The 23,041-nt window shown below is 37.1% G+C and overlaps 1 protein-coding gene across 2 annotated transcripts in view; it reads left to right on the forward strand.

The window, feature by feature from the left end:
* The window catches only part of STAU2 (staufen double-stranded RNA binding protein 2), a gene marked incomplete at its 3' end in the record, with an annotated part of 268,811 nt that overhangs the window by 19,662 nt on the left and 226,108 nt on the right, over positions 1–23,041 (forward strand). For both annotated transcript variants that reach the window (XM_080695005.1, XM_080695006.1), the window contains exon 3: positions 8,960–9,095. In XM_080695005.1, the coding sequence (XP_080551131.1) occupies positions 8,960–9,095 (136 nt within the window). The remainder of the gene's footprint in view (positions 1–8,959; positions 9,096–23,041) is intronic.

Genomic DNA, 23,041 nt, shown 5'->3' on the forward strand with positions numbered 1-23,041 from the left:
TACTAAGATTACAAGAGTGTGCCACCATACCTGCTTTTTTGGTGGTACTGGGGGTGGAACCCAGAGGCTTTCTACCTCCGGGCTATACTCCCAGACCTTTTTTTAATATATATTTTATTTGGAAACAGGGTCTCACTAAGTTGCTGGAAGCCTCACTAAGTAGCTGAGGCTGGCTTTGAACCCGTGCGATCCTCCTGTCTCAGCCTCCCAAGCGCGGGGATTACAAGCGTGTGCCACCACGCCCAGCTTTCCATACCTGCTTTTAATTTGATATCTTTAAGAATTTTAGCCATTATTCTAGAAGATCTAATAATAAATCTCTGTGGTTTTAATTTATATTCTACCATTACTAGCGCAGGTGACGACAAACCACCATGTGCCTATTGATGGCATCATATGCCTGTTGGTATTAGGATAGCCTCTGTTGTAAAGTGCCCATTGAAATAGTTTTCCTATTTAAAAATATCTGCATTGTCTGTTTTTAAATTTTTTCCCATTTTTTGACTTGTGGGGTTCTTTCATATTCTGGATTAACATCTTTTGTCAGATATATGTATTTCAGATATCTTTCCATACTCCTAATGGAGTGTTCTGATGAATTGAACTTCTTCATTTTAATGAAGGCAGACTTAGTACTCTTTCATGGTTATTTAAGATATCATGTCTTCTACAAAGTTATAAAGATAACCATATAGTATTTTTAAGAACTTTACTATTTTATCTTTCTAATTTTGACCTACAGTCTGTCAGGAATCAAGTTTTATGTATGATGTTAAGTAGAGTTTGAGATTGATTTTTCTTCTTTTTAAAGTACAGACATGTAGCAAACCCAGCACTATCTATTGAAGATAGAGTCCATCCCCACAGCATGGCACAGGTGTCTTTGTTGTAAAGCAGGTGGCTGGAGCTCAGGACCGAGGAGCTAGGCCCTGTGGGGCAGGAGGGACCCAGTCCTGACTCTGCAGTTGGTAGGTGGCTTAAACAGTATCCCAGAGGGGAGTTAAGTTCATTCATAGCATGGGTGATATGCCTGTTAATTAGGAATACAACAGAGAGCTATCTGGCTTTCTTGTTCCTTTTATCTTTTTCAACTTTGGAAATAATTTTAGATTCTTGTAAAATTTATAGAACTAGTACATAGAGCTGGAAATTGCCCTTCCGCCAGCCCTGTTGTCAGCACCTTGGAGACACCTGGGAATGCGTTTTAGACTTCGGGTCCCACATTCCCTAGTGCTTCCATGGTCATGTTCTCACACAGGGACATCCTCCCAGCAGGAGCTACTTCACTGCAGTGGCCATTTACTCCACAAGCTCCATTTAGGTTTTCCTGACGGTCCCTCTACAGAGTGGGAGCTAATCAAGATCATGTGGTAGGTGTATCGATTTTTCTTCAACCCTATTCACTCTGGAGCAGTTTTTCAGTCTCTCTTACCTCTCCTGACCTTGACATGGTGACAGGTGTGGAGGGACAGTGTGTAGACTGCCTGTCTCGGTTGAGTTTGGTATTTTCCTCACAGTTTCTCCATTTTTACCATGAATACTGCAGAAGTGATCCCTGGATTCATCTCAGTGCTGCATATTGGGAAACATTTGAGATTCATTTGTACCATTAGTGATGGCTTTTGCCATACTGTGAAGAATATGTCTGCTAGTCTTCTTTACTGTTAATAAGGTTTTCTTAATAAATAATAAGTAAATATTTTCTGAGGAGATATTTTAAATATATCAATATTCTGTTCTTCATTGAACTTTCTCTTGACAGATTCTTGTCTGAATCAGCTATGAACCTGAAGATTGCTAAAGGATGATTTTTAAAATTTCAGCATATTTTTAAGATTTATTAGTTGACATTGTACTCTAGGAAGGAGGGTACAGTTAACAGGCATATCACTCTTACTCTTCTTTTATAATTGTTTTTGTTTATGTCACTATAGACTTCTGGATTTCTGTTAACTTATAGATTTGTAACTAGTTTCTTTCTTTTTTCCTTTTTTCTCTTTCTTCCTTTTTTCTCTCTCCCTTCCTTCCTTTCTTTTTCCTCCCCTCCCCTCCCCCTCCCCTCTCCTCCCCTCCTCTCTCCTCCCCTCTTTTCTCCTTTCCTTTTTCTTCTCTTTTCTTTCCAGTACTGGGGATGGAACCCAGGGCCATTCTACCTCCAAGCTGTAACCCCACTGCTATTTTTATTCTTTATTTTAAATTCTCACTGAATTGCAAAGGGCCTCAATAAGTAGCTGAGGCTGGCCATGAACTCAGATCCTCCTGTCTCCACCTCTTAAATGCTGGGATTTATAAGCGTGTGTCACCATGCCCGGCTTTTTATTATTTATTTTTTTACTCAGATTATCCCAGGTTTTATTAGCAATACGGTTTCTTCAAGCTGACTCCTGTGTCCTAATGTTTCCTCATTATTCTTTGGGTACTTCTTACTTTCTGGCATAATAAGTTGTTCCGGTCATCTTGTATTTTCCTTGTCTCAGCCATGTAGCCATTTCTCAATGGCGGTCTGGTTGATCACTTAATCAGTCCATTTTTTCAGCAAATATTTACTGATTATTGTTTTCTAAGACTCTTCTGACTCCTTACAAAGATGCTTCTTGAAAGCTAGTTTTGGCATTTTTTCACTTGTTTCATGTAGAAATACAAAACTATTATACACAATCATATACCTTTTTATATTTAGCACTGACAAATGCAGGACTTTCCTTTGTTATATCTATAGGAATCACAGTACAACATCATATAATACCCCACAAATATGTACAATTTTTATGTCAATTAAAAATAAAAAGAAGAACTTCTAAGTATTGAGGATGTGTTTACATTTTTGACTCTATAAAATGTGAGGGGCAGCATGTGATGATTATCTTTATGCACCTGGGTTGCCTTTCTCACACTCAAGACCAGAGGGTTTAGCTTTTCCTAGACGTAGCCCATAGTTTGCAGTGGCTCTGTGCCTGCTTCCTGTGAAAGCACTCCTGGGAGGGTCAGTCTAGTTGTGTATGAGAGAGACAGGATTGCTCAGAGAGGAGAAGCCTTTTCCCATCCTATGTGTTTTCTGCTTTTCTTTCACAAAGACTAGTTTCTAACATTACTATGAAGAGAATACACTGTAGTCTTACTTTCAAATTAGGAGTTTATATGAGATTATCCAGAGCAGGGTATGATGGCACATGCCTGTAACCCTAGTACTTGGGAGGGTGGGAAAGGAAGATCACAGATTCAAAGCAACCTAGAAATAGAAATAAAATAGGACCAGGGGTGTAGTTTAGAGGTAGAATGTTCCTGTGTTCAATCTCTAGTAACAAACAAACAAACCCCAAAAAGCAAAACTGTTTATGGGGCATTCCACCAGTGCATTCAAATACATACACACACACACACACACACACACACACACACACACACACACACACACGTATCTGAACACACACACATACCTGCATATACAAACAACTACTGAGTGAAAGAAGCAAGATACTAAATACAGCATTTTCAGGTGTGAAGGGCCAGCAAGTCTATGACAACAGAGTCAAAATGAGTCACTTGGGGAGGGGTGTTGACTAGAAAGCGGCTGAAGGAACTCTGGGTGACAGAAAGTTTCTTCTCTTGATCTGAATGATGCCCATTTAACTCTTCACATGTGCAGCAACTCACTGAGCTGTATGCTCAAGGTTTGTGAATTGTTCTTATCTCTCATTAAAGTACTGTAAGACAGGAAGACAAAGAGGGGAAAGAGTGAGGGAGACAGGGAGAAAGCAAGGAAGAAAAGAAAGAATCCCTTTATGTTGACTTTCTTTTCTTTTACCTTAATTGTATGTAGTCAATTGGGAGTTTGGACTAATTTGATTTACAGTTCAATTTATTTATTTATTTATTTTTAGTACTGGAGATTGAATATAGGGATGTCTGCTCTGAGCTAAACTTCCAGCCCTGTTTTACTTTTTTGTTTTAAACAGGGTCTCAGTAAGTTGCAGAGGGCTTCCCCACAAAGTTGGTGAGGCTGATTACAAACTTGTGATCTTCCTGTCTTAGCTTCCCAAGTACTAGGATTACAGGTGTGGACCACTGTGCCTGGCTTTCCCCCTTCTTTTTAAGCTTAGCCTTGCTCCTGTCTGTATGCTCTGGGAGGTTTCATGTTAATTCTTCAGCTGTGAAATGAGCAGTGCTTGGACTGCTTCTGGGTCTGCCTCTGGCCTGAATGCGCTGTGCATTCTGTGAGGCTCTGCTCTCCCTGTGCCTGAACCCAGCACCCCCTTCTTTCTGGTAAGGGATGGAGTCTAAAAGGCCTAACTCAAATGAAATAGTACAGAATTTACATTGAATTTTACTTAGCATCAAGATTTTATATTTAGTTTTTTGATTCATTAGAACACATGTACTTTCTGGGCGTGGTGGGGCACGGTTATAATACCAGTATTTGGGAAGCTGAGACAGGAGGATCTGGGTTCGCGGACAGCCTCAGCTACTTAGTGAGGCCCTTTGCAACTCAGTGAGACCCTAATTCAAAATAAAGACTATAAAAATAGGGCTGGGGTGTTGCTCAGAGGTAGAAGGGCCCTGGGTACCATTCCCAGTACCGCCAAAAAAAAAAAAAAAAAAAAAAAAAAAAAAGAACACATGTACCATGTATTTTTTTTTTTAAAACTAAATAACCTATTCTGGTACTTAAAATAGCTTGACCTAATTTTACATTGTGTGTTTCTATTTTATTATCAAATTTTAAAAACTTTTACAAAAGTAGAGAGAATAAGTAATGAATGACCCCCTACATCTATCCCTTGCTTCATCAAATACCAATTCTTGTCAGCTAGTTTTGTTTTTCTCCTTTCCTCCCTGGAATATTTTGAAGCAAATCTCAGATATGTTACTTTATCCTAAATACTTGTTAAGATAAGAACTATACAAAATGAATCGCAACATCATTATCAAGAAAACGAAAAAAATAATTCCTTAACATTAAAAATTATTCAGAATCGTGTTTTTCTTATTGTCGCATTTTTTTAATGGTTGGTTTATTTTAATCAAAACTGAAATAAGGTCCATTTATTGCATTTGGTCCATAGTATCTCTTTATTCCCTCTCCCTTCTCTTATAGTGCTGCCAGCAATTGGACCTGGCATGCTCTACCACTGAGCTACAACCCCGGACCTTTGCATTTTTATTTTGACACATATTTTCACTAAATTGCCCAAACTGGCCCCAAACTTGTGATCCTTCTGCCTCAGTCTCCTGTGAAGCTAGGGTCACAGGTGTGCATGTACCCCCATACCCCTCCCTTACTTAGTCCCTTTTAAGTTATAGAATTCTTCATCTTTATTTACTTTTCCCTATACATTATGTGTTAAAGAAACTACCCTGTTAGTACTGTACATTTTCCATATTCTTGGGTTTGCTGATTGCATACCTGTGGTGTGGTTTGGTCTGTTTGTCCTTGTATTTCCTATAAATGGACAACCTAGAGGTTTGATTTACTTGGCAAGACTGCTATATAGGTAGTTTTGTCTACTTTTTATTGCACTCCATCAGAAGACAATTTCTCGTAGTCTCTAATTTTGTGATTTTTAAGGTTGACTAGTGGATTCTGGTACTGTTGGCCTGGTTCATCCATTTTAAAGTTCCCGACGAACATTTGACCTAATGGTTGTGTAAGCCTGCTCTGTGCTAATAAAATCCATTATTTTGTCTGGAATTGCACACTGGTGGTTTTTTGAGGTCCTTCCGTCTGTATTGATAAGCTGGAATGCTCTAGCTAATAGTGAACAACAGTCCTTTATCTGCTTGTCCAACTGTAGTTTATTCAGGAAAGGCAAGAAAAGTGGTTTTTTCCTCAGTTCATTTAAGAGTTCTTTCCCCTTAGTTTGTCAGTGTCTTGTATAGAAGATCTGGAGTCAACCATTTAGCTAGAGAATTTTTTTTTAGTTCTATAATTTAGAAATGTTATAAACCGAACCTTGTATGTTGGCTGTCTTTATTGCTAATGGGTTGCTTTTAGGCCTCTTAAAGGGGACAGAGCCAGGAAATATCCTACTTTCCTTTTTTATTTTTAAAGAGAAAACACATGAATTCATATGGATGTTTTCAATTCAGATTTAAAATTATAGGGTTTTAACTGGGCATGGTGGTGCATGCTTGTAATCCCAGCATTTGGGAGGCTCTCACGGAGGATCACATTTCATGGACAGTCTCAACTACTTAGTGAGGCCCTCTGCAACTTAATGGGACCTTGTTTAAAAAAAAAAAAGAATAAAAATAGGGCAGGGGGTGTAGCTCATAGGTCAGTTGTCCCTGTGTTCCATCTCCAGACCTGAAAAAAAAAATTATAGGGTTTTACTTAATATATTTTATACTTCTATCTTAGGCTAAAAATCTTGTCTTATGGAATAAACATAACTCTTTAATCATTTTATACTTATTTATAGATATATCAAGAATACCAGTGTTACTAACAAAATAATTACTAAAAATAGTTTATAGTTTCTTTGCAGGTTTTTTCTTTTTATACATATGACTAGTTTGCTGTCTTTTAAAAGTAATTTGAAATAATTACTCTTTGTAAAATTAAGGCCATCATTTTGATTTACTGTTAGTTTAATTGCATTGTTTTCTTTTTAGAGACTTTCTGTCTCCATTTTTATTTAATTTTGTTTGAATAAAGGCATATTATGAGTTAAAAATAATATATTAGTCATATGATTAAGAATCTTGAGATTTCTTTGTTTTGTATTTTGTTATTTTATGCTGTTTAAAGTCATCTGAAACATTTCTCTCTGGCTGAGTCACAAACTCAATTCATAGTTAGATTCAATTTTCTTTTATTAAAATTTTTATTTTTGATTTTAGGGATTTTCCCCCATTTTGGTGGATTTTTATAGTAAAAATTTCATATTGTCAGAATAAAATCTATAAAACAGTACACATGCAAAGAAATCCAGCTTTTATCCCTTTCTTTCTGTTTGTTCTTTCTATAATAATGTATCTTTTCCTTTAGTTTTGGCATTATTCCTCAAAAAATTCAGCTAGCTATATATATGTATACACACACACACACACACATACACACACACACCCTCATCTTTCTCAGATAAAAATATACATTATTTATGTATTTTCATTTAATATCCTCCAAGATAGAGTAGAATAGAATCTCCAAGATATAAAATTAAATATATAAATAGAATAGAATCTCCAAGATATAAAATTAAATATACATACATACATACATACATACATACATACATACATACGTATTTTGTGTGTGTGTGTGGTACTGGGGGTGGAACCCAGGGGCTTTTATACCTCTGGGGTATACTTCCAGACCTATTTTATACTTTATTTGGAAACAGGGTCTCACTAAGTTGCTGAGAGCCTCACTCAGTAGCTGAGGCTGGCTTTAAATCTGTGCGATCCTGTCTCAGCCTCCCAAGCACTGGGATTGCAGGCATGCGCCACCATGCTCAGGTTAAGTATTTACATATTTATAAATATGTATATAAATGTATGTATGTATGTTTTTGGTACTAGGGATTGAGCTCAGAGGAATTCTACCTCTGCGGTGCACCCCTAGCCCTATTTTTAATTTTTATTTTGAAACAGTATCTTGGTAGGTTGATGAGAATCTCACTACTTGCTGAGGCTGTCCTCAAACTTTTGATCCTTCTGTACTGGGATTACAGGCATGTGCCACCATGCTTAGCCACACACACACACACACACACACACACACACACACACACGCGCGCGCGCGCGCGCACAAAAGTAAAGTTTTTCTTATTTTATAGATGCTTAGAATTTTATGCTATGGTGATTATGTAATTGGTACCATAATGATGGTTTTGATTTTCAAGGTTGTTTCTAGTTTTTTTTGCATTAGTTGATAATGCTGTTTGGTATGTATTTTTTGTGTTTTCTAGGAATTTATGACATTTTAGTTTCAGGAAATAGTATCCACAAAACATCATTTTTATTTACTTCATCTTGTTGGTAATGAAAAATTGGATAATTTGAAGAAATACTAATAACGCTGTATTCATTGATAATTCATTATTGCAATATTCTACTATATTTGTTATTACCACAATGTACATAAAAATATTTACAGGTGATATTTGTAATGGTTAAATACATTCAGGCTTTTTGGGGTAACTATAATGTTGAAGTTCAATATTTTAAAAATGATATCCAGTCAGATGTGGTGGTACATGCCTGTAATCCCATTTAGTATTTAGGAGGCTGAGACAGGAGGATAATAGGTTCAAGGCCAGCCTAAGTAACTTAGTGAGACTGTTTCAAAATAAAAATAAAAAGGGCTGGGGTGTATCTTAGGGTTAGAATATTCCTGGGTTTAGTCCCCAGTATTAAAAAAAATCCAAATAAAACAAGAATCTTGTGTTCACTTTGTTTTAAAAAGTGTGACTAGCTTTATGTGGTGTTTCCCTGTAATCCTGGTATATGAGAGGATGAGACAGACAGATCACAGGTTCAAGGACGCCTCAGCAATGGACTGAGGTTCTCAGCAACCAAGTGAGACAGTTTCCAATAAAATAAATAAATAAATAAATAAATAAATAAATAAATAAATAAATAAATAAATAAATAAAATAAAAAGGGTTGGGAACGTAGCTCAGAGTTAGAATGTTCCTAGATTCAGTCCCCAATACCACCTAAAAAAAATGACTGCATAGTTGAATTTTTGTTCATTAATGAACTTGAAATGTTGCAAAAATCCCAAAGAGATTTAATTAGAAACTACTTTTGGTGGAACTGGACATTCTACCTCTGAGCTATACTTCCAGCCTGTTTTTTATTTTTAACTTTGTTTATACTTCTCTAGGAAACGTTACAGAGAGGCCATCTATTCTCACCTTCCTCCATGGTAACTAAATGTAGTAAAAGTATATCTTGTGTGATTTATTGTGGAAATATTTCACTTGTGTGCCTTTAATATTTTTTCTTTAAACAGGCAGTATAACTCCAACTGTGGAACTGAATGGGCTGGCTATGAAAAGGGGAGAGCCTGCCATCTACAGGCCATTAGATCCAAAGCCATTCCCAAATTATAGAGCTAATTACAACTTTCGGGGCATGTACAATCAGAGGTTTGTATGTCTTTTTTGGTTTTGTTATTATTCTATGCATGTTGTAAATGTTTCTGAAGTTCAAAGGATATTTTCACTGTAAACACAGTTCACTGTAGGCATTTTGCATGGACTTTAGATAAATCAGGCCCACAAAGGGTATTTAAAGTAATAAATACTTCTCCCCTATATTTGTAGGAAGTAGTTTTATTGAATCATGAGAGCTCTGTCTTTGTTGTAGGACCAAGTTTTAAATTTAATCCAGAGTTTATAGAGCTGCCTTCCTGGTTGCCTTTTTCATTTCTTTACCAGGCAGAGCTCAGTGTCTTGATTTGTCTGAATATCGTAGAGTATTTGCAATTTATAGAAAATCTGTTGGAGGGAGGAAATGTATACTAAGTCTTTTTATACATTGCATGACTTTATGATAGTTATAAGTACCATTTAGTTTTATTTTACAAGCATCACAGAAGTTTGAAAATAAAGTTTAATTGTCTTGTCACCCAGCATAAGTCATATTAAACTCATTGTGGAGAATGTGCGAAACACAGAAAGGTAAAGAAATATAAATAACATGTAATCCCAGAACTAGTCACTTTTAATATTGTGATATACTTTACATTATGTTTTCTTTGTATATAAATGTATTTAATCAACTGAAATTCCTTTATGTGCAATTTCTATAGCCCTTTACTAAGATATAAAATACATACAATAAAATTCGCAGATCTTCAGTGTACATCTTGATGACCTTTTATTAATTATGTGTATATGTATTTATATTGTGATAACTTCTCAATATGTATATCCTCATGTGATCACCACTTAGATCATGGTACCAAACATTTTTGTCACCTCTTAAGGTTTCTAAAGACTCCTTACATATGATTTCCTCTTCTAACCTCTGTTTTCTCACCACAGAAATTTTGCCTGTTGGTGAACTTCACATAAGTAGGGTCTTATAGCATTTACTCTGTGTCTGGCTTCTTTCACTTTGTATAGTGTTTGTTTTTGGGATTTACCCGTGGTTTTTTATGTCTGGGTTTTGTCCTTTTTTTTAATTGCTCAATATTGTTTCTTTAATAAATTAGTCTTACTTTTTATCCTTTATATATAGCGTGGTGATGTGTTTTTACCCAAAATAGTGATAGTTTTTCCTATCTTTAAATAATCTTTGAGAATTATTTTTCCTGATTACAACGTGCTTCATATGACCAATGTGTATTTTATAATTGTATGCCTATTTTGATCATCTAGGTGCACCCCCCATTTCTAGGCTATTTATAGATAGTGCTACAGTAAACCGTTTTCACATAGAAATTCTTGTTCACATCATTGTTTATTTCCTTAGGGTAGATTATTATGAGGGAATATTGAAGTTAAAAAGAATAATGTATTGTCAAATTACATTAAAAATTTGTCCTATTTTCTTACAGTGCACGAGAATGCCTTTTCTATTCTAATAACACTGAGGTGTTTTTTCCCTTGTACTGGAGATTGAGTCCAGGGGCATTTTATCTCCAAGCTACATCCCCAGCCCTATTTTTTTATTTTTATTTTGAAACAGGGTCTTGCTGGGTTGATGACAGTCTCACTGCTTGCTGAAGCTGTCCTCGAACCTGCAGTCTTCCTGTTTCAGTATCTCAAGGACTGGGATTACAGGTGTGCACCACCATGCCTGGCTATCAGAGGTTTTTTTTTTTTTAATGTTTGATAGTTAAAAAGGGGAGCTAAAAAAATTCATTGTTACTAATTGCTAGTAAAGCTGAATAGTTTTTCAGATGTTTACTGGTTTATCCTTTTTGATTTGCCTATTTTAATTTGCTAATGTTTTTGTTTTGCGGTACTGAAGATGGAACCTAGGGGCATTCTACCTCTGAGCTATACCCCCAGCCCTGTTTTTTATTCTTTATTTTGAAACAGGGTCTCACTGAGTTGTAAAAGGCCTCACTAAGTAGCTGAGGCTGTCTGTGAACCTGAATCCTCCTGTCTCAGCCTCCTGAATGCTGGGATTACAAGCATATGCCACCACTCCTAGCTATTTTGCTAATTTTTATATCATTGATCAGGTTTTAAATATGTATTAAGAATGTTAGCAATCTATTTTATTTGTTGTAATTTTCCCGCTTTTAAAATTTTGGTTTTTAATTTTGTGTCTCTCTCTCCCTCTTTTCCTTCCTTCTGTACTCAGGATTGAACCCAGGGGCATTCTGCCTTCGAGCTATACTTCCATTCCTTTTTTAAAATTTTTTTGTTTGGAAACAGGGTTTCACTAGGTTTCTGAGAGTCTCACTAAGTTGCCGAAGCTGCCCACGAACCTCTGATCCTCCTGTCTCAGCCTCCCAAATACTGGAATTTCAGGTGTGCACCACCACACCCGACTTTGTTATCGTTTTAAATATTGTTGTGTGGTTTACTCTTTTGACTAAACAAATGTTTACCATTGCTCTTATACATAAGGAATTCTTCCACATGTGATCAGATAGTTGCTGATACTTTTGTTAAGGCTTTATTTACTGACAATACAACTCACATATGCAGAAAATGTATATATTTGGTGTGTATATAACCTGATACTGTTTGGTATCTTGTTTAGTTAGTAGAAAAATTTAATCATATCCATTTAAAATTTAGTCTTATTCAGATTGTTAATTATCCTTTAAGTGTTATTGCTCAGGGTCTCTAAAAAAATTTGCACAATTTTAGGCTTCTTCCCCTCTCTCTTTCTTTTCAGTGTACCTAGGAGAATCTACTATATGCTAAGAAAGACAGGGCCCTCCCTCTGTGAATGTCCTGTACTGTCCTGTAATACCTCTGCTCTTTGAGGTACTGTCTCTTGTCCCATAGGTGCTGAAACCTGCAGTTGGTGACTGAGTTCCTTTTTTGCTTGCAGGTAATGCTTTCTGAGGTAGTCTAACGTCTTCCCTTTGCTAGATTGGCTCCTCTGGTATGTTGTTTCCTTCTGTAGTTTCTCTGCTTTTCACTGTGGAGCCTCCAGCCTTAACTTGTGGATGACAAAATCTGAATATATTACAGGAAACTTAGGGCCAAAGATCAGAGTAGAATCTCTTTTCCTTGTCAGATTTTAAATGAATCAGTAGGCGCCCCCCCCCCCCCCCCGGGTCTGGGGATGGAACCCAGAGGCATTTCACCTCTGAGCTACACCCCCTGCCCTATTTTTTATTCTTTATTTTGAAACTGGGTCTCACTAAGTTGCGGAGGGCCTCATTAAGTAGCTGAGGCTGTCTGCGAACCACGATCCTCAGGTCTCAGCCTTCAGAGTGCTGGGATTACAAGTGTGTGCCACCACTCCTGGCTGAATCAGTAGCTTTTAAAGTGTGAAAGAAAGGTTGAGAAGTCATACCAAGTAGAGCTGTTTTTGAGAAGGAATTTTCATTATCTACTTAAAACAATATTAAATCATCATACCCATGCTGTTGTTTCTTTCTTTGCTTTTTATTGATGAAGTTTCTCCACTTGAACTCATTCAAAGCCAAAGGAGAATTGATTTTTTTCTTCTGCTTTATTTAATAACAAGTAGAGAAAAATAATTTTTCTGTGGGCACACTGAATGGGTACAACTTGAATTCTGAAGAACTATCTCCTTTTGCTACACTGAAGATGTTTGACAAGAAGTACTTTCAGTTGTATTTTTTTCTTTCTCATATGTGGCACTATTCACCAACAGATATGTTATAAAGTAGAAAGCATTTAAAAATTCATATGATAAAGTGTAAGGTTAAGATTGGAGGGCATTTTCTGTTTGTTTTAGTCACCTTTCCTACTATAACAAAATACCTGAGGTAATTAACTTAAAATTAAGAAAGGCTCACAGTTTTGGAGGTTTCAGTCCATGATCTATTGGCCCTGTTGCCTTTTAGCCTGTGATGAGGCAGTACATCATTGCAAAAGTGTCTGACAGAGGAGCTGTTCACTTGTTGACATTTAGGAAGCAAAAAGAGAGAAAGGGAAGGGCCCCAATATCTCCTTCAAGGGGACACTATATAACTGGAAGACTTTCTACAAGGCACCAACTCTTAAAGGTACACCCCATAGCACTACAGGTTGGGGACCAAATCTTTAACACATGGACCTTGGAGCACATTTATCCACACCATGGTAGAACTCCTCCACTTTGTTATAAAAATTATATAAAGGAATAGAATGGCTGAAATCAGGCTTCCTGTAAACAGTTGATCAATTTTGCATATTCACAGGTTAAAAGGTATTATTCCCTGGCACATGGCCAGAAAGCCCTATGATCTGCTAATATATAATTTCAAAGGGCCACAACTCAGACAAGATTATGTGAAGGGGGCCTGGGGGCTTGTGTAGCTGGGAGGTATCTTGTGGAGATCTTCAGGCATGACTGGATATAGGGCTTTAATATGGTTCTTTCTCATTTTTTGTTTCTCTGTAACTCGTCTAATTTTTTTTTCTGCTTGACTTTGTTTTCAAAGGAGCTTACTCTCAGTTGCAATACTCACATGTGGTATAGTCTTCAGAATAGACTTTTACTAGAGAAGGGGGAAGATTATTATTTTTTTTAAATTTTATATTTCCTAGAAAAGTCCTAAAAAACACTTTGAGTAATCTGGGCGTGGTGGCACACGCTTGTAATCCCTGTGCCTGGGAGGCAGAGGAGGACCGCACAAGTTCGAAGTTAGCCGTGCTGGCTTAAGAGACCCTGTTTCCAAATTTTAAAAGTATAAAATAGGTCTGGGAGTGTAGCCCAGAGGTAGAAGGGCTTCCAGGAACCCCAGTACCACCAAAAACAAAACAAAACAAAACAACAACAAAAAACACTTTGAGTAAACTCTTTATCCCAGAATTCATATTTAAACTGGGTCTGTGGTGGAAGATACTCTCATTGGCTAAGCCTGGATGTTGTGCCCAGCCTGGGATTAGTTCCATCACATTGTTGTGCAGAGCACAATTATTTTATCGAGTGGTTCTCCAGAGGATACGATTCTGAGGAAAAGATCATTCCAATGTCCTGCAGAACATTTGTTTCAAACCCTAGTTCTGATGCTTGTAGTTTGTGAACTTGGGCAAGGTACTCCCCCACCCCACACACTTAGTTTCCTCCTTTGTTAAGTAGAGAGAGAATAGTAGCAAACAAAATTACTTTTGTGAGGTCTATTTTTTCAGCAAATACTTATTTCAGGCCTGCTTTTTGGCACATGTTACATTAAGTAGAGATTTTTGATGAAACAGTCTATTAGACTAAGGCTAGTAGAAGAGGAAGACAATGAAAAGAAACAATAATAGCATGATAGATGTGTCTATTTGTGCTATGGAAACACTGGAAAAAGCACCTCACCCAGATGGGGGCATTCAAGAAGCCTTCTGGGAGGAATTATCACTTAGCTGAATCTTTAAAGTTAATTAGCTAGGAGCTAAGCAGATAAAGAAGGTAAGAAAAAACAGTACAGATTTTTCTAGGCCACAAAGCCTAGGGATTCAGAAATTTAGTTCACTCATGGGCTTGCTTGCACACAGTTTTGTATGTCTAGAATGAAAAAGCTGAAGTGCCTGCAGGGCCCTGGCCTGCTCTTCCTCCTGTGTCCTGCCAGCAGGTTGGATTTTATCCTGAAGGTGGCTAGGTGCATTGAAGGACTTTAAGCAGAGGGATAAGATAATTGGATATGTTTGGGAATATTGCCTTGGTGGCATGTGAAAAATAGGATAGTCAGTCTTCAGCAAGGATATTGTTGTAATTCAGACTTGAAGTGATGAGGACCGGGAATAGTGCAAACGGGCTGGACAATATCTGAAGATGCTTAGAAGAGAGACTTAACAGCATTGGGCACTGATAAGACAGGATACTGTGTTCGCTTTTGGTCACTGTGATAAGATGCCAAGAAAACTGACTTAGGGAAGAAGGCTTCATTTTGGCTCATGGTTTCAATCCATAGTGCCTTGGCCACATCTCCATGGGAGGCAGAGCAAAGCCGCCAATTTCCTGGTCACAAAGCTGAGAGCATGTGACAGGGCAGGGGACAAGATAGAGTCTCTAAGGGTGTGCCCCAAGTCCCGACTCTCTTCAGTTACTCCTACTGTCTACAGTTTTTACCCTCTCCCAATATAGTCCATCCAGCTATAAATCCCTCAGTAGATGGATCCAATAATGGAGTTAGCGCGCTCTTTATTGTCCAAAGCCCTGCCTCTTGACATTTGGGAAACAGTGTGTGCGGCCCCCCCCCCCCCCCCCCCCCGTGTTATCAGGGAATGAACCCAGGGGCATTCTACCCCTGAGGTACATCACCAGCCCTATTCTTTATTCTTTATTTTGAAATAAGTTCTCACTAAGTGGCCAAGGACGTCAATAACTGAGGCTGTTCATGAACCTGTGATCCTCCTATCTCAAGCCTGCCAAGTACTGGGATTATAAGCATGCACCATCGTGTTCTGCTGGGAACCAAGTCTAACACGTGAGCATTTGGAGTCCATTTGAGATCCTAACTATAGCAAATGATAAGGATAACTTTCCGGTATCTGAGTGATTAGTAGTATTGTTCCCTGTGGGAGAAATTGCAGCAGGATTTGGAAAGGCAAGGAATTTGAATTTGACCATGTTGAGTTTAAATTGCCTATAAAATATTTAGAAGAATTTTATCATTCTTTATGGTTTCATCAAAGGATATACAAGGGTTATGTTTGACTTTGAGGGTTCATTGGAGGGACACATGGGAAGAGAATCAGAGTTCATAGTTTCCAAAATAGGGAGCGTGTTATATATCTTATAAGATGACATTGCTAGCCGGGCGTGGTGGTGCATGCTTGTAATCCCAGGGAGGCTGAGACAGGAGGATTTCAGGTTTGCAGCCAGCCTCAGCTACTTAGTTGAAGCCCTCCGCAACTTAGTGAAACCGTGTTTCAACATAAATAATTAAATAGGTCTTGGGGTGGAGCTCAGAGCTAATGCCCCTGGATTCTATCCCCATTGCCACAAAAAAAATTAAAAAATGACATTGCTTAGGATTCAGCCTAAGTTCAAGTGACCCATCTGGTTTTTGGTTTTTGTTCATCTAGGATTTCTGCATTCTTCCCCAAAGGGCTTGCTTATGTTTGTCAGCTTGAAACAGTTTTATGGTATGTGTCCTTGCCAAGCACCCGAGTCATCAGATGTGGTTAGTACATTTTGTGTCAAGGGGATATTTGGTCGCCTTTGGCTAATGTATTCAATTCCTGGTGTAATCACTTGCAGCCAGGTTAGCAAAGTCACTTTGACTTAACATAGCAAGTTTAATGGCAAGGGAAGTATTTGGACTATTTTGCTTAATGTTATTTGTATCTGTGAGCAGATCTAGGCTCCTACTTAAGCTATTTCCCGTAAAGCCCTGGAAAATACATGTGAGACTGAAAAAGAGTTTTACATTTTGCTACAGCTGTCAGTGGAAACTTGATAGGGTGATTGTTGTTGTGGATCATCCAAACTGACTTTATTTTATTTTTTAATTACCAATAAAACTAGAAATAACCAAGATTCTGGTTTATAAAAATAGCTTATGTCTTAAATAGGTTGAGACCAGAAGTATTTCAGATTTCAGATTTTTTTAAGGTTTTAGAGTTTATTTCAGATTTCAGAGGTTTTTTTTTTTTTTTTAAGGTTTTGGAATATTTATATATGCATAATGAAGTATCTTTGAGAGGAGACCCAAATCTAAACACAAACTTATTATGCTTCATATATACCTTATACATGCAACTTGAAGGTGATTTCGTTTAATAAGTAATTTAAATAATTTTATGTTGAAACAAAGCTTATGTACATTAAACCATCAGACTTGTGGCATCATATCACTGCTAAAAGGTTTCAGGGTTGTTCTTTTTTTGCAGTACTGGGAATGGAATGCAGGGGTATTCTACCTTCGAGCTACACCCTCAGCTCTATTTTTTATTCTTTTATTTTTAAGTTTTAAACCTTTAATGTGTGTGTGTGTGTGTGTGTGTGTGTGTGTGTGTGTGTGTGTGTGGTACTGGGGGTGGAACCCAGGGACTTTCTACCTTTGGGCTATACTCCCATACTTATTTTATACTTTATTTGGAAACAGGGTCTCACTAAGTAGCTGAGGATGTCTTTGAACCTGTGCAATCCTCCTGTCTCAGCCTCCCCTGCGTGAGGGTTATGAGCATGCACCACCACGCCCAGCTATTCTTTTTTTTTGAAACAGGGTCTCACTGAGTTGTGTGTGGAGGGCCTCACTAAGTAGTAGCTGAGGCTGGCCACAAACTGGGATCCTCCTGTTTCAGCCTCCCAAATGCTGAGATTACAAGTCTATGCCACCATGCCCAGCTTTATGTTTGAGATTTTGGAGCATTTTAGATTTCGGATTGTGGGATTAGGGTGCTCAACTTGTTTCAAAGTTTACAATATATAGGCTGAAAAGTTGCTAAGTGTTGTGATATTGGTGTGCTATTTTTTTTTTTAGGTGGTTCCAACTGTTATTGTAAAGATTCTTCACTGCTTGTAACTGCCCTTTTAAAAAGCATATTGGGAAAAAGAGCAGTTGAGAAACATTGAATATATTTCTACCAGCAGAGATATAAGCATAAATCTACAGTTTTGTTCTCTGCCACCAGGTGGTGCTTGTGGACTGATAAAACAGTAGAGAACTTTAAAATCTCTTGGATAAATGAAAGAAGCACATGGTGAGAAAGAGCAGGAATTTGTCCTAATATTATGTCTAAGTTTGCCTTTTATATGCTATATCCCTTGGTTTTGATCACATGCTTTACACATGGAATGCATTCCAGGGCTTTAAAAAATGATGCTTCTTCATGAAGTGATTACTTTATAGAACAGATGTAGAACTGAAAGATAGGCTGCAAGATAAAATTTTAACTATTTCTTATATTTTTACATAAGGTTGCATTATTAGGGATTTTTTTCATTTGAGGAAGTATATTTAAATCCATAACAAAGAAACATTAAGTACATTGTTTTTTCAAAACACTCATGAGCCAGAGAAGAGAAGTTGAACAGGTTACCAAAGCAAGGATGAGAAAGAATGAACCTACAATTAATAGCCCTCAGGATCACAGATATAAACATCTTTAACAAAACAATAATTAAATTCAGCAAAACTTTAACATAATACACCATAATCAAGTAGGATTTATACTAGGAAAGAAAGAGTGAAGCATAATCAAAATAATTAACTGGTCAACGGAACAAAGGAGAAAAACCATATGAGCATCTCATTACATATGGAAAGAATATTTGAGCCAGGCCAGGTGGTTTATCCCTCTAAATTTCAGCTACCCAGGAGGCTGAGGCAAGGAGGATCACAAGCTTGAGGCCAGCCTGGCCACTTAGTGAGATTTTGTCTCAAAATAAAAAGAAAAGGGATGGGGATGTACCTCAGTGATAAAGCCTCTCTAGGTTCAGTACCTAGTATGGGTGGGGGTAGAAAAAGCATTTGACAGAAGCCATGATATAGATTCAACAAACTAGGATTGGAAGAAATTTTCCAGTTTTCCTTAACCTGATAAGAGGATTCTCTAAACAATCTCTACATGATATTATGCTTTATGGTGAAAGACTGAATACTTTCTTTATAAAAATCAGTAGCAAGACATTGATATATACTGCTATAGGTTCTATTCAGTGTTTTACTTGAGTCCTAGCATGTGCAATAAGGATAAATAAGTGGGAGAAAGCTAGGTGTGGTGGTGCATACCTGTAATCCCAGTACCTGGGAGGCTGAAGTAGGCCAACCTCAGCAAATCAGTGAGACCCTGTTTCATAATTAAAAATAAAAAGGGCTGAGGGTGTAGCTCAGAGGTAGACTGCCCCCTGGGTTCAATCCCTAGTACAAAAAAAGGGGGGGGGGAAACAGAAGAATTAAAGCTATATATGCTGTCTATATTTATAGACACTGTGATCCTATGTATAGAAATTTTTAGGAAGTTAATGCCTAACACTACTAGCATCAGTGAGTTTATCAAGGTCACAAGATACAAAGTTAATATATAGAAAAATCAGTGATATTTATATTTTATAGTTGTGAAGAGCTGGAGAATTAGGATAACACAAAATATTCCATGTTTAAATAAATTTAACATTGTGCTACACAACCTGTGTACTGAAGGCAATAAAATAAGTGCTCACATTGAAGAAGACTCAATATTTACTAAGATAACTGATTTTCCCAGAGCTAACTTGAAGATGCAATACTATCACAATCAAAATCTAGCTGTTCATTTTATAAAACTAATGAGGTAGCATTGGCATTTATGTAGAGATATAGAGGACCTACAGTGGCCAGATCAGTTTTTGAAAAAGAAAGAACAAAGTTGGAGGGCTCTTACTTCCTGACCTCAGGACTGGCAAAAAGCCCCATAAATCAAGACAGTGGGTATTGACAAATTAATAGATGTGTGGATTCGCGGAATAAAATAGAGATGACATACCAAAGGCCATAAGCCAAGTCTGGCTTGACAGTTTTTGTGTGTCCTGAAAGCTAGGAATGGTTTTTACATATTTAAATATGGCTGGAAACATATCAAAAGAAGAATGATATTTTATAACACATGAAATTTAGGTGAAAGTGAAGTTTTAGTGCATATCAGTTTTTCCCCCCTTTGTGGTGGTATGGATTAAACCCAGGGGCATTGTACCTCCAAGCTACAGCCCCAGCTTTATTTTATTTTTTTATTTAGAAACAGGGTCTCACTAAGTAGATACGAGTCTCACTGAGTTGGTGAGGTTGGATTTGAACCTTTTGTAATTCTCTTCTCTCAGCCTCCCAACTACTGGAATTACAGGTGTGCACAATCACTCCCAGGACATATCAGGTTTATTAGCACATGGCTGCAGACACTTGTTTATGTATTGTCTATAGCAGTTTTCATGCTAGTACAGTGGACTTGAGATGTGACACCTAAAATATTTATGAGCTGGCCCTTTACTAAATTTGCTAATCTCTGAAATATGGAGACAAGAAATAGATTTATACATATGTTTAATTTAATTTTAAAAATTTATGGGTGCATTGTAGTTATACATCATAGTGAGATTCAAAGTGGTACATTCATATATGCACACAACATCTCTTTATTTTCCCTCTTCATACCCCACCATTTTCCCCTCTGTGTCTTCCCAGTACATGCTACTGTGATTGGTAGAGATACATTCACATACAAACAGAACATTATTTAATCTATTTCCTTCCTCAGGCTTCATGTTCTCCCTGTCCTTCTTCCTCCCCCAATTCCCTTTCATTATTTACTGGTCTTTCTCCTAATTTTCATGAAGTCCCTTTTCTTCCTAGCTTCTACATATGAGAGAAAACACATGGCTCTTGATTTTCCGAGTCTGGCTGATCTCACTTAGCATGATATTCTCTAGTTTCAAACATTTTCCTGCAAATGACATACTTTGGTTCATCATCATGGCTGAATAAAACTCCATTGTGTGTATTTATACCACATTTTCTCTATTCACCTCTTGATAGACACCTAGTTTCGTTCCAAAACTTGGCTATTTAATTCTCTAAAATTAGCTTTAATTTTAATAAAGGTACTGTTGGGAAAGAACACTCTAACAATTAGTGGTAAAATAATTGGATATACAGATAGATGCAGAGATACAAAACAAGAAACAGACAGAAAACCTCACCTTTATCTCAACATATATAAAAACTAATCAGAATGGGCCACAGACCTAAATGTAAAAGTTAAAGCTATGAAATTTTCAGAAGAAAATACTTTGAGACTTTGCGGGGGGGGGGGCGCAAAGATTTCTTAGAACATGAAAAGCATGAATCATGAAAACAATAAAAAAAATATGTCACTAAACCAAAAACCATAAATAAAACGTAAAAAGACTTGATAGCATAAGGTGTTATGGTAGGCAATTAGAATTCATAACCAGAATTTGTCAGAATTCATTACTTTCTTAAAAATTTAAACATGTATTTACCATACCACCCAGTGATTCCATGCCTAGTAGGAGAAATGAAAATATATGACCATTCAAAGACTTGTACATCAATGTTTATAGCATCTTACTTTACAATTGCCCTAAATTGGAAATAACCCAGATATCTATTATCAGGTCAATGGTTAAACAAATTATAACCATGATTTGGAATGTTATTCAGCAGTAAAACCCTTGATCCATGCAACAATGTGCGTGAACACATAGGGTATGCAGTATGGGACTCTGTGTGTGTATGGAATTTTAGAATATTAAAACTGTTTCCTAGTGACAGAAAGAGTCCATTGGTTACCTAGATTCAGGGGTAGGGATTCTTGTGCAAGTGAAACTTTTTGGGTAATAGGAGTGTTCTGTATCTTGATTTTGGTGATGGTTATATGATACATGTCAGAATTCATCAAAGTAGGAGCTTAAAATAGGGCTGTTTCATTATTTGTAATTTTATCTCAAAAAAGTTGACTTTAAAAATACATTTTGCAATACTCCATTTTATCTCAAGCTAAAGATAATTTCTAAGAAGTGTCCTATTTTTGCCACTCAAGAATCTGATCTAAAACATTGCACATCTCTTACTAGGGGATACAGTAATATTTATTTCTATAGAATGTTTGAAGACAAAATGATTTATCTGTAATTAGCTTAGATTTTGTCCTTGTACAATAATTGCTACTGTAATTATTAGCTTTTATTATACCATACAAGTATAGGTTCTGAAGCTGCATACAAGTATAGGTTCTGAAGCTGAAGTCATAGCTATGTGAATTTGAGCAGGTTACTCAGCCTTCTAATTCTCAGTTAACTCACCTATAAGTTGAAGAATATTGTTTCCTTGTATAATTGTTGTTAGGACATAATAAATTAATTTAGAAAGTACACATGGCCCATTACCTTACTTTATCATAGTGTTTTTAGTTTCTTAAATGAATCTAAGTACTAGTACATTTGCACTAGATACTGATATTTTGAGATATTAAAAAATTTACATCTGCCTAATGAAGGAATTACTTCCACTGGCATTATATACATATGTGAGAATACCAGTGCCAGTCTCAATACCTTGTACGGGAAAGAGGGAGTGGGGAAGGAGCTGGGGGAAAGCCCACCAAGCGCTGTGTGCGTGTATATCACTGTTACTTTTTTATGATATGAGAGTATAATGCACCAATAAAAGTATAAAAAAACCAAGCTATGATTCTTATTATTTTTAATATAAGCTTTATAGAGAAATAACTGATTCTAATTGCAATATGAATATTTTGGGCCTTTGTTAGAATTTAGTTGTCATTACAATAATACTATATGTAGCCCAGAGAAGCACTTTTCCCTTGAAAAACTGCACATCAGTTGTTATGCACATGGGTTTACTTTTTTATTTTTTTGTAGTACTGGGGTTCCTGGAAGCCCTTCTACCTCTGGGCTATACTCCAAGACCTATTTTATATATTTTCATTTGGAAACAGGGTCTTGTAAGCCAGCGCGGCTGGCTTCGAACCTGTGCAGTCCTCCTGTCTCCGCCTCCCAAGGGTGGGGATTACAAGCGTGTGCCACCACGCCTGGCATGAACATGAGTTTATTTATTTTATTTTTTATTTTTTATTTTTTTGGTGGTACCGGGGTTCCTGGAAGCCCTTCTACCTCTGGGCTACACTCCCAGACCTGTTTTATGTTTTTTTTTTTTTTTTTGGAAACAAGGTCTCCTAAGCAAGCATGGCTGGCTTCGAACCTGCGTGATCCTCCTGTCTCAGCCTCCCAAGCGTGAGGATTACAAGCGTGCGCCACCACGCCCAGTATGAACATGGGTTTAAACGTGAACTTTGGAACAGTCCGTGGTCTTTCTGTAATTGTATGCAGCATTTTATACACATACCTTACTGCCTTGTCCTCACTTGATAGCAATTTATTTTCTCTTTGGTTTTTAAACTTTCTTGCCTTTATTCCCAAGGAATGGCTAGTCTGTGTTTCTTTCCCTTGAGTTAGTATTCAGGTACTAACAACCTGGAAATAAATCTCCCATGATAGA

This window comes from Muscardinus avellanarius, assembly GCF_963383645.1.
Source record: "Muscardinus avellanarius genome assembly, chromosome: 4".
NCBI lineage: Eukaryota > Metazoa > Chordata > Mammalia > Rodentia > Gliridae > Muscardinus > Muscardinus avellanarius.